At 40.2% G+C, this 12768-nt stretch overlaps 1 protein-coding gene across 1 annotated transcript in view; it reads left to right on the top strand.

The window, feature by feature from the left end:
• The window catches only part of reln (reelin), a 610589-nt gene that overhangs the window by 205328 nt on the left and 392493 nt on the right, over positions 1–12768 (top strand). Inside the window, exons 5-7 of the mRNA XM_053678020.1 lie at positions 8500–8532; positions 8638–8716; positions 8790–8886. Coding sequence (XP_053533995.1) covers positions 8500–8532; positions 8638–8716; positions 8790–8886 — 209 coding nt within the window. The remainder of the gene's footprint in view (positions 1–8499; positions 8533–8637; positions 8717–8789; positions 8887–12768) is intronic.

The raw sequence follows: 12768 nt of genomic DNA, 5'->3' as shown, positions 1-12768 counted from the left end.
TTTACAGAGAAATACATACAATCTGCTGTTATCATTATGCGTTACACCATCAATAATGATTAGTTCCAGAAGCAGCCATGCAAGCCCACACCATTACACTACTTCCACCCTGCTTGACCAGTGGGCTTTCCATCACTTTGGTAGCGGTTAAAATCGATTCAAGAACTTGTGGGGCTCATCTCTAGATTTATTTGCGAATTCCAATCTGGCCTTCTGATTAGTGATGCTAATGAGTTGTTCGCATATTGTGGTATGGCCTCTATACCTTCAGCCCTGCCCTGTGGGTGTTGTTGCTGATGTCACTGTTATTGTTTTTTTCCCCCCACAGTTCTCACAACATTCCCTTTCTGCTGTGGTCAGGTAACATGGCATTTCGTGCATCGCGTGACTATAAAACAGCACCTGCAAACCACGTCATCAAATTTATTTGTCTTTCCACCCAGATACAATCCAATGGGTATATGCAAACCTCTCCGAAGCCTGTCCACTCAAACCTCACGTGCACCCAGCACATCACCCCACACTGGAACTCACATGCCTCTATGACAACGTAAAACTATACAAAGCAACTGTTCGATGTCTTTGCCAAGATGCTAAAAGACTTTGCCCTGACCCAGAACCCAAACACCACCCCCAGGAGAAACAGAGCCATACAACACCCACCCCGACTGATGAAGAACCACAAGAGACCTACAGAAAGACCCCAGTCCCTACAACGCTCCCTACCATCAGGAAAGCCATCAAAACCAGAGTATCCTTGTCCAGCCTCCCATCCAAGTCTCCTATCATCACTTCACATCAACCCCAGCCATCGAACCAGAGCACAGCCTCTCCTGCCTATAGCTTACACCCAGTAATATAGATATCAGCAGGAATGACCTGCTTGAGCTGAGTGAATGAAAACCAGCACTTTACTAGCGTGTTAATTAACTCACCCAAATGCATCCTATAAGAGATTAATCAGATTTATAAACAACAAACACAATATTATAACCTGCATCTGCACAAAATGACACAAATACACAACTATATGCAGAAGTGGGTAGAGTAGCCAAAAAAATTCTCAAGTACAAGTAAAACTACTTATAAAAATAACTACTGAAGTAACAGTAAAAGTAATAATGTTAATAATTACTTGAGTAAGAGTAATAAAGTATATAATGAGAAAACTACTCAAGTAGCAACTTACGAGTTACTTCGGATCTGATTAAAATAAATGGAAAATCCTGAATTTCAGACTACATGGAGAAGTGTGTGTGTGTGTGTGTGTGTGTGTGTGTGTGTGTGTGTGTGTGTGTGTGTGTGTGTGTGTTTGTGTGTGTGTCCTGCCTCCATCGACATGCTCACTTCTTCCTCCTTTCCAGGACTGTGCCGCTAAAAATGTAAGCAATTCAGACCACTGCAGTGTATCGCAAGGCTTGTGACCTCATTAAAAATAAGAAATAAGTATTGGACGCATCAACATTTTATTCATTAAATATATTTGCAATTTCCCAAGTGCTTAAATAAAGTTATGTTTAATAAAATGGAATGACACAGGAAAAAGTATTGAACATGCTAACTGAAATTCATTTAATACTTAGTGGAGAAGTCTTTGTTTGTAATGACAGCTTCAAGATGCTTCCTGTATGAAAAAACTAATCTGCCGCAGTATTCAGGTGTGATTTTGGCCCATTTTTCTAAACATATTGTCTTTAAATCTTATTCAATTGGATTGGAAGTCAGGTTATTGACTGGGCCATTCTACCACCTTGATTTTTTTTTCTACGAAACCAACTGAGAGTTTCCTTTGCTGTATGCTTTGGATCGATGTCTTACTGGAAGATCCACCCACATCTCATCTTCATCATCCTGGTGGATAGCGGCTGATTCTTCTCCATTCATCATTCCTTCAATTATATGAAGTCTGCCAGTATCATGCGAAAAATACAGCCCCACACCATGATGCTTCCTCCTCCAAACTTCACTGTTGGTGTAGTGTTTTTAGGGTAATGTGCAGTGCCATTTCTTCTCCAAACATGGTGTGCAGTATGACAGCCAAAATGTACACTTTTGCTCTCATCTGACCAGACTACATTCTCCCAGTATTTCATAGGCTTGTCCAAATGAGTTGTAATTTTAAACGAGCTTCAACATGCCTTTTCTTTAGTAATGGAGTCTTGCGGGGTGAGCATGAGCAGTGGAGTGCACTGCCTATTGTTTTCCCTGTGATGATGGCAACTGTAACCTCTAAATGTTTCTGGAGCTTTTTCTGAGTGGTCCTTGGCTCTTGGGCTACTCTTCTGACTATTCTTCTGACTCGCTGGTCATAAATCTTGCGAGGAGCTCCTGTGTGTGGCCGGTTGATGACAGAGTGATGTTGCTGCCACTTCTGGATCATGGTCCCAAAGGACCTGTGTGAAGTTGGCCCCCCACACAACGCAAAACGTCGGCAAAATAGTTTCAATCGTTTGTGCTCCATTTGTGCTGGTTTGTGCCATTAAAGTTTTGTTTGTGCTGCTTGCATTTTTAAAATATTAGACATTGAATTATGGTGCGGTGACATCACCAGCCCCCGACACACTCCAAATTCACTCCAAATAGGCTCGTTTGTTTGTGCTCCATTTGTGCTGGTTTGTGCCAATAAAAGTTTCGTTTGTGCTGCTTCGGTTTTGGAGATATTAAAAGAATATTTATAGGTCATTCTGAGGTCACCCAGCCCCCCACATGCTCTAAATTCACCCCAAATGGTCTCAATCGTTTGTGCTTTGTTTGTGCTGGTTTGTGCCGATAAAAGCTTCATTTTTGCTGCTTCCGTTTTTAAAATATTAGACACTGACTTATAGGCGCAAATCTCCTCGGTGTGAGCACACTTTTAGAGTCGCATTGCTGAAGACTTTGTTGAGACAAATCATATAATCATTTGTTCAATAAACAATTATCTTTACTTCAATCACTGGTCTCTCATGATTGAACATTTCATTTACTTTACAAGGAGTATCATCTGCTACACTTCACTGCCACCACTAGGTGCAAGTGACACTTCTGTTCAAGATGCTCTTTTGGAACTTAGTGTAGTTAGTATAGGAAAAGTCAATATAGTAAATAAATAAAAATTCTGGCCATTGTAAATACAATTGTATATTGTAAATTTCAGTGGGTAATTATGTATTGCTTATGCCAGATACCCAAAGAAACCAGCAGTCAACAGGTTTCTCAGTCCTCTGTTCATCAAAAGAGGCCATAGTCCAAAATGGCAACATAGCTATTCCTAATCACAGCATTTGGACAGAGCTTAGTGAGCAGCTAGAAAACAAGATCACTGCAAAGGCTCTATATACATTTGTTAAATTGAACAGACACAACATCTGGACTGCTTTAGGGTTTATTATGAAAGTGTTCATGAAACAAGTGGCATTAGTGATGACACTCATTTTGAGCCAGGGTCCCTTTCCCCCAGAGCAAAAGATTGCTGGACTTTTTGAATTTTCTTTGTGTGAATTTCCCTCCAATATGATGCTCCAAGGAGAGAGATTTACTTTAAGGGCAGTCATTGCTTTCAGAGGAGGCTTAACCCAGGATGCCCTTGGACATGTGGCCTACTGTGTGTGTGTGTATATATATATATATATATATATATATATATATATATTACACACACAAACGCAGTCTCTCACAAAAGTGGGTACACCCCTCACATTTTTGTAAATATTTGATTACATCTTTTCATGTGACAACGCTGAAGAAATAACACTTTGCTGCAATGTAAAGTAGTGAGTGTACAGCTTGTGTAACAGTGTAAATATGCTGTCCCCTCAAAATAACTCACACAGCCATTAATGTCCAAACCACTGGCAACAAAAGTGAGTACACCCCTAAGTGAAAATGTCCAAATTGGGCCCAATTAGCCACCCCCCCAAGGTTCCACTCAGAACATGCCTCGCCATGGTCAACCAAAGAAGTTGAGAGCTCGGCGTCATATCCAGAGGTTGTCTTTGGGAAATAGACGTATGAGTGCTGCCAGCATTGCTGCAGCGGTTGAAGGGGCGAGGGGGTCAGCCTGTCAGTGCTCAGACCATACGCCGCACACTGCATCAAATTGGTCTGCATGGCTGTCATCCCAGAAGGAAGCCTCTTCTAAAGATGATGCACAAGAAAGCTGTTTTCGGAAGACAAGCAAGCAGACTAAGGACATGGATTACTGGAACCATGTCCTGTGGTCTGATGAGACCAAGATAAACTTATTTGGTTCAGATGGTGTCAAGCATGTGAGGAGTACAAAGACAAGTGTGTCTTGCCTACAGTCAAGCATGGTGGTAGGATCGTCATGGTCCGGGGCTGCATGAGTGCTGCCGGCACTGAGGAGCTACAGTTCAGTGAGGAACCATGAATGCCAACATGTACTGTGACATACTGAAGCAGAGCATGATCAGTATGCAGTATTCCAGCATGATAACGACCCCAAACACACCTCCAAAATGACCACTGCCTTGCTAAAGAAGCTGAAGGTGAAGGTCATGGACTGGCCAAGCATGTCTCCAGACCTAAACCCTATTGAGGATCTGTGGGGCATCCTCAAACGGAAGCTGGAGGAGCACAAGGTCTCTAACATCCACCGGCTCAGTGATGTCATCATGGAGGAGTGGAAGAGGACTGGAGTGGCAACCTCTGAAGCTCTGGTGAACTCCATGCCCAAGAGGGTTAAGGCAGTGCTGGAAAATAATAGTGGCCACACAAAATATTGACACTTTGGGCCCAATTTGAGAGAGCCTCAAAAAGAATTTTGACACATCCAATACTTATTTCCCCCGCTGTATATGATTGAAACTAATTATTAAAACTACATATATGTTGTATATGTTGTGAATATGCTCTTTCTGTAACAAAACATTTGATAAATGTTGCCACATGTTTAAATAAATGCTTAAAATGTTTGAATATTTGCTTTCATTTTGATCGATTCACACAGTACAGGTACTATAACTATAGTGTTTGAATTAACATTGGTAAAATGTGTGGTAGAATAACAGTGTTAATTAATTTTATTCAAGGCATTGAAAATATATGATCAAATCATGTCTGATGTACGAAAACAAATTATGTTAATGTAACTCAATTCAATCATATGGAACAGATGTACGAATTTGAATTAAGTAAATTCAATTAGCTTTTTTCAGTGTGTGGACTTCTGTGTTCATTTTAAACCATTTTTTAAAATGGTAAAACTTTTTATCTAAGAAAAGAACAAAAGTTCCATTGGCAAAAAAGGAAACGATGGAAATCGTTCATTGCTACTTTGAGCAACGTTCTACATTGCAAGAAAAAAAGCTCATTAAATGAACCCTCTCAACTCAGCCGAGGCTCGAAGCCTGGTAGCTGGCTTACTACACCCTGCTGGTTACTGCTGCGCTATTCCAGCACATACATTTTAGCCATGCTAAATACATTTAAATACTACAATTATTGTACCTGTACTATGTGGCTCGATCACGCTCACTTGATATAATTCAATCTTGTAATTAGAAACTTGTTTAAATTAGGTTTATCATAAGTTCAGAAACATAATATTTTTATGTGAACCATTCGACCACACATTCTTTTTTTTTTTTTTTTTTTTTTTTTTATTGTACTGTGTTCAGCTACAGTTTGTTGTTTCATGTGCCACCTGGTGGTTATTGTGTGAAGCACAACAAATTAATTTACATTCTAAGAAGTGTGCCTGAAGAGTACTGCATGATCACACGTGATAAATCGTGTGAAAAAATGTGCATTCTTAAAGGTCACATCTGTATCAACCACAGGGAAGGTTACATTCAGGCCCCCTGTTCAGGGAGGCACAACTAATTCTTCTCTGGGTGGAGGGATAATTTTTGTCAGTGAGTGCAATGTACATTCCGGGCAAGTGGAATGTGGGGGCAGACATCCTGTCAAGGCAGGGGCTGAGACCCAGGGATTGGAGGCTCCGTTCCACAAGTAGTGGAGTCCTTATGGCAGAGGTTTCACCAAGCGGAAGTGGATGTGTTCACCTCCAAGGAGACAATACACTGCCTGCTGTGGTTCGCCTCACTCCTCCTGCACTGTAAGGTATGGATTCCATTGTACACACGTGGCCAAGGTCATGCCTATATGCCTTTCCCCCATTGCTCTCCCACAAGTTCTAGTGAATGTTCACTTCTAGTAACACCGTATTGGCCAGCTCAAATTTGGTTCTCAGAGATAATATCCCTGCTGGATGGCACTCCCTGGAAGATTCCCATTTGCAGGGATCTATTGTATCAAGCAAGATGGTTGATTTCTCACCCTCGGCCAGAACTATGGAAACTGTGGGTCTGGCCCCTGAGGGGCACCAGCTCATAGATTCTGGACTCTCAACCGAGGTTGAAGAGACCATGTTAAATGCTAGAGCACCATTCACAAGAAAATTGTATGCGTTCAAGTGGCAACTTTTTGTCTCGTGGTGTGAGGAACGTCAATTAGACCCAGTAAACTGCACAATAGCTATAGTCCTGGACTTCTTACAGGAACAATTCTCAGCAGCATTTTCTCCTTCTACAATTAAAGTGGCCTATGTGGCAGCCATTTCTGCCAGCCACACCCCAAGTAATAGAGCTTCTGTGGGACAACATCTTCTAACATCAAGATTTATGCATGATGTCAGATGGCTGAGGCCCAACTGCAGACCACGCATGCCTTCCTGGGACCCTTCGGTGGTCCTGGAAGGTCTGTCAGGTTCCCCATTTGAGCACGTAGCATCAGCCTCATAGAAGCTTCTTACTTTAAAGGTAGCTCTTTTGCTGGCCCTGACTTTTCTCAAGTGAGTAGGAGGTCTACACGCTCTCTCTGTTGCCCCTTCCTGCCTTGACATTGCCCCTGGATTAGCCAAGGCCTTCCTATATCTTAGGCCGGATTATATTCCGAAAGTACCTACGTCTGCTGCCCAGCTGGTCGTGTTGCAGTCTTTCTGCCCTCTGTTCCTTACACCGGAAAAAGAGACATTGCACCTAGTATGTCTCTTTGTACTTACATCCACTGCACCGGCCAGTGGCGTATGTCGGAGCAGTTGCTGGTCTGCTTTGGCATTGACAGTAAAGGTGATGCTGTGTCAAAGCAGCATATCTCTAATTGGATAGTGGTTATATTGCTTATATCTATATTGCTTATAAGGTGCATGGTCTCGCTACGTCTCTGGGCATAAGGGCTCCTTCCATTAGGTGGGTCGGCTCCTCAGGATGTGTGTGCTACAATGGATCTTTTGGGTCTAAACTGTTCATTCATTTAGTATTACAGTTTGGACATGGATTCCATCCTGGGCTTGAGGGTCTTGAAGTGTGCCTCAGGCTCACAGATTTTTGAACAGGCCATACCCTCAGTATGATGGAGTGGATATACTTGTTCTCACCGCATGAAGCTCATGCAACATTGAGTTCCCTTTGAAAGGAAACTTCTGGGTTACGTATGTAACCCTGCTCACTGAGAAGGGACAGAGACGTTGCATAACTTTGTTATACTAGGGTATGCCCTTAATTGTGCCTTTGCTTCAGATAAAGACAAGCTGATGATGTGCTTTACAGGTGCCGTTTTATAATCATGCAATGCATGAAATGCCACATCACCTGACCACCACAGGCCTATAAATAGGCGGGATTTTATTAAGACGTCACAAATTGTTGTATTGGCTATGCCCAATGCTTGTGCAATTGCTCTGATTGATTTTCTCTCTTTTCTCAGCTTTAAAGTGGCTTGTTTTCTCCTGAAGACAGCTATTTGTTCATGTTGGTTTATCCTCAGTTCAAGCCTGGAAAATATCACAAAATAAAAATTCAACCAAACGATATGCAACTAAATATTAAGTGTTATTAATTTTAATTTCAGATAACTTCCAGACTGTTCCTATACTTTTGCTCACCCAAATATTGGGCAGTCTGCCAACAATGATGCCATGTTCCAGGTTGTTTATCTGGATCTATCATCTCATATGCATCATTTGATCTCAAACACAATTGCTGAACTGCACAGTTCTTGTGGTGATGTTTCATCCAGAGGCAGTTTGGAACTCCATTGTCAGTGATGCAAAAGAGCATAGGCAATTTTTCATGCTATATGATTCAGGACTTTGTGGCCCCACTTGCATGGTCTGCCGCTTGGTGTCTGAGCTGTTGTTGCTTCTAGACAATTTCAATTCAAAATAGTAACACTTACAATAGACTGGGGAGGATGTAGCATTGCAGAACTTCACAAACTGACACAAGCTTAAACTTTTTGCAAACTATGACAATGCCATCGTTAAGGTCACCAACCTCTTCAGTGTAATCTATTCTACAATGTTTGTCTATGGAGATTGCATGTCCATGTGCTGATTTTATGCACCTGTTAGCAATGGGTGTGGCTGATACACCTGAACTCAACAAGGAGGAGGGTTTTCCACATATTTTTTTACAATATATCTCTGTATAAATTATTCTAGCTGTCACTTTTATTGCCCTTAGAAATTTGAGATTTATATTACTGTTTCTCTTTTAGCTCCCACAGAACCTCCACTGCAGCTTAGTTTAGGTAAGCTAATAAGTAAATTAATATACTCAAATCTTTTAAGTGAAACTTTCTATTTTGCTCATCAGTTAAGTCTTTATGTGTGGTGTTCTATTTTATGCTGCACAGCTGAAATACATGGAATCCATGCAGTTCTTCGTGATGATTTTGACTCTAATCTGCAAGGAGCACTAGATCCCAATATCTGGTGGGTATATAGGAGATTGCCTACACATTTGTTCTTGTGGTAATGATGCTAACTTTGTCTTGTTCTTTCTCAGGTCAAACTGTAGTAACTGTGAGGTGGGGGAGCAGTGTGGTATGCTCTTGTATGGTAAAGCAGTCACTTTCTGTGAACCCTTTGGGGAAAGAGAACTGGTAATTATATCCTTTAGTAGATAAACTAATGTACAAAACCATATCCAATTTTGACACAATTATATTCCACATACAGTCAGGTAAACAAATATTTGGACATTGACAAATGTATTGTATTTTATTTGTCTATCACGGTATATTGGAGTTGAAATTAAATAATGAAGATAACTGAATATGCAGTCTTTTTAGCTTTAATTTGATGGTATTTACATCCAAATTGAGTAAACAGGGTAGGAATTAGAGCACTTCTTATATGCCCCCCCCCCCCCCCTTTTTAAGGGACCAAAGTTAACTGGACAAACAATCATAAATTAAATGGTAATTCTTTAATCCTTGGTTGCAAATCCTTTGCAGTCAATGATTATCTAAAGTCTGGGACCCATAGACATTACCAAACACAAGTTGATTTGTATAATCTGTATATATGATGTTGTTCCAGAACTGTATGTGCTTTTTTGTTTCAGCTAAACTCTAATCTGGTTTATGAATGGTTTGCATCTTGTGGTGAACACTTTGTATTTACTCTGGTGAAGTCTTCTCTTATTTGTTACACAGATAAGCCTATATCCTGGATGGTATTTTGGAGCTGATGTACTGTTATGAATGGGTTTTTCTTTGCAGAATGGTGTAGAGACAACAATCTACATCTTAATATCGATAAGACTAAAGAGATAACTGTCGATTTCAGGTGGATCCAAGTAGACCTCTTGGCACTGCACATCAACCAAACAACTGTGGAGAGAGTCAAAAGCTCCAGGTTTCTTGGTGTGCACATAACAAAGGACCTCTCTTGGACTCTAAACACTATCTGTTGCCAATTGAAGTACAGTGCTATGAAAAAAGTATTTGCCCCATTCTGATTTCTTTCATATATCTCATACTAAATTGTTTAAAAAAATTTAAAGAAAATCTAAGACAAAACAAAGGCAACCTGATTAAACACAAGATACAGTTTTTAAATGATTTAATTTATTGAAGCAAAAAGGTTATCCAATACCACCTGAAAATGAATTTACCCTCATTGTTATTAATTCCCCAAATCTAAGAAATTACATTAATAATGGGATTCAGCTGGACTAGACACAAGCAGGCCTGATTACTGCCAGTCCTGTCCAATCAAATCAACACTTAAATAGAACTTTTTTAACAGCATGAAAATGGTTAAAAATGTCTTACCTAGTAACACACTATGCCAAAATTGAAAGAAATTCCAGAAATGAAGAGGAAGAAGGTGATTAAAATACATCAAAGTCTCTGCGATGCCAAAGAACTGCATTAATTCCACATGGAAAAACTGTAGCAAACCTTCCCAGAATTGGCCGGACCTTCCAAAATTCCTCCAACATCACAACAACTACTAATTCAGGAAGTCACAAAAGAGCCAAGGACAACATCAAAGGATCTACAGGCCTCTCTTGAATCAATAAAGGTCACTGTTCATGACTCCACTATCAGAAACACACTGGGCGAAAATGGCATCCATGGAAGAGTCGCAAGGTGAAAACAACTGCTAACCCAGAGGAACATTAAGGCTTGTCTGAATTTTGCAAAAACACACCTTGATGATCCACAAACCTTTTGGGAAATGTTCTGTGAATTGAGGAGTCAAAAGTGGAACTATTTGGAAGACAGGGGTCCCATTACATCTGGCATAAACCAAACGCAGAATTACACAAAAAAAAAATCATACCTACAGTCAAACATGTGGTGGAAGTGTGTGGGGTTGCTTTGCTGCTTCAGGGCCCGGGCAACATGCATTAATTGAGGGAAACTTGAATTCTGCTCACCACCAAAAAATCTTAAAGAAGAATGTCCGGTCTTCGGTCTGTAAGTTGAAACCAAGTTCAACTGAATTATTCAGCAAGACAATAATCCAAAGCCTAGGAGTAAGTCCACCTCTGAATAGGTCAAAAAAAATTGTTGGAGTGGCCTAGTCAAAGTCCTGACAAACCAATTTCAGATGGTGTGGCAGGACCTTAAATGGGCAGTTCATGCTCAAAAACCCTCCAGTGAACTCAAGCAGTTCTGCAAAGAAGAGGGCCAAAATTCCCAGACAGTGCTGTGATCTCTGGGAGAGTTTGGTTGCAGTTATTGATGCTAAAGGTGGCACAAGCAGATTTTAATTTTACGGAGACAATTTGTTTTTCACATGGGTGATAGGTGTTGGATAACTTATTTTGCTTCAATAAAAAAAAATAATAAATAAAAACTGCATTGTGTTTACTCAGCATACCTTTTTTATGTTGTATTTCATTTAAAGATCTAAAACTATTTAGTATGAGATATGCACAACAACAGAAGAAATCAGGACTCACAGCACTGTAGTTCTTAAGTCTGAAAATTTTGATAAAAGCTGCCACAAAATCAAGCATTTTTGGCCACAACAATCACAAAAAAGATTTGTGTAATCGTGTATAGACCAGCTAGACTGTGTGGTTTTGGAATTGCACAGTCTATGACCACAAGACCCTACAGCAGATTGTGAGAAGATAATCTCATCTGAAAAGATCATGGTCTCTTTGCCCACCATCAACACCTCATACAATAACCACTGCATCTGTAAAACTACCAGTATTGCAGATGCCCCCTCTCACCCATCCCATGGGCTCATCTATATAACCAATATAGAGGAATGACAATAAAAACTCACTTGACTTGACTTGAGAAGTCACCATTTACATCTACAAACTGATAACAATCAGTCAAATAAGACCTGTGCTTGGAGAGGGCCATTCCCTTAACTCCAACAATATTTTCTAGTTTATCAAGGAGGATATGATCAATGGTGTCAAAATCTGCACTGAAAGAAGGAAAGAAGGCTGTGTTAGTAATATTATCTACATGAGCTTAAAATTATAGACTGGAGTCAATAATCACACCATCTTTTACTGTCATACATGATGAAACAGTAAAGCCATCCAGGGACACTATGTAATCAGAAAGCTTACTTCTAGCTGGGGGGGTGCAAATGCAGATAATTTACTGTAAAGTACAAACAAAAAAAATGAAAACAACTATGAACATGAATTGTGAATGAGTCTAAGGACATACAAGCAAACAGCTACAACAAAAGCTTGACAGTAAGACACTTAAAAACAAGAACTTAAATAGTGGCACTGACAAGGCATAATCAGACACAGGTGAGAGCAATTAATGAGGAATTATGACGTGCTGGGGGTAGTGATCTACCTTAGGTGCTACCACAGGGCAGAGCCAAAGACAAAGAGTGGAGTGACCTCCACTGCAAATCCAGATGGAGGCGTGACATCCTCTACAAAGCAAGGTGGGGGAGCAACATACACTAGGAAGCAGGGAGAAGGGGCAATGTCCTTAGTGGAGGCAGGAGGCAGAGTGAGTCATCAGTGGAACAATAATGAAATGCCACTTAAAGGATTTTGTTTTGATTTACACTGCAAGTATGTCCTGGCTATAAATTAGACAGTGATAGTGTGTGCAGCAAATTGTTCTGATCTCTCATGGATTCAACAAACCCAAAATCTTAGATAAAGCTGGTAAAATGTTATTAGATGACTATCATTGTCAACTGTAAACAGTTTCTTAATTTGGGAACACTATTGCTGCTTTACAATATAGTTATTTTGCTTACTCGGTCACTCCAGCTAGAAGAGAGACAGCTTGCCAGAAAGTTCCACAGAGCATCTGGTTCAGGAGTTGAATAAAAGTTTGCAAATTGTTATTTGTGCTTAGAATTTGCAATTGTTTGATATCCATGAGAGCTTGAGTACTTTATTTTTTTTTTATTATTATTATTTTTTTTTTAAACAAAAGATCAAAAGGTTCAACAATAAAGACAATTTTTCATAGCCTTCTTTACCAAGGGTGCCAATATTAGTGGAGGGCACTGTACATTAATCCGGATAG

This window comes from Ictalurus punctatus, chromosome 4 (genome assembly GCF_001660625.3).
Source record: "Ictalurus punctatus breed USDA103 chromosome 4, Coco_2.0, whole genome shotgun sequence".
In the NCBI taxonomy this organism is placed as follows: Eukaryota; Metazoa; Chordata; class Actinopteri; order Siluriformes; family Ictaluridae; genus Ictalurus; species Ictalurus punctatus.
Note: the sequence above shows the minus strand (reverse complement) of the source record. Positions and strands in the feature narration are given on the sequence as shown.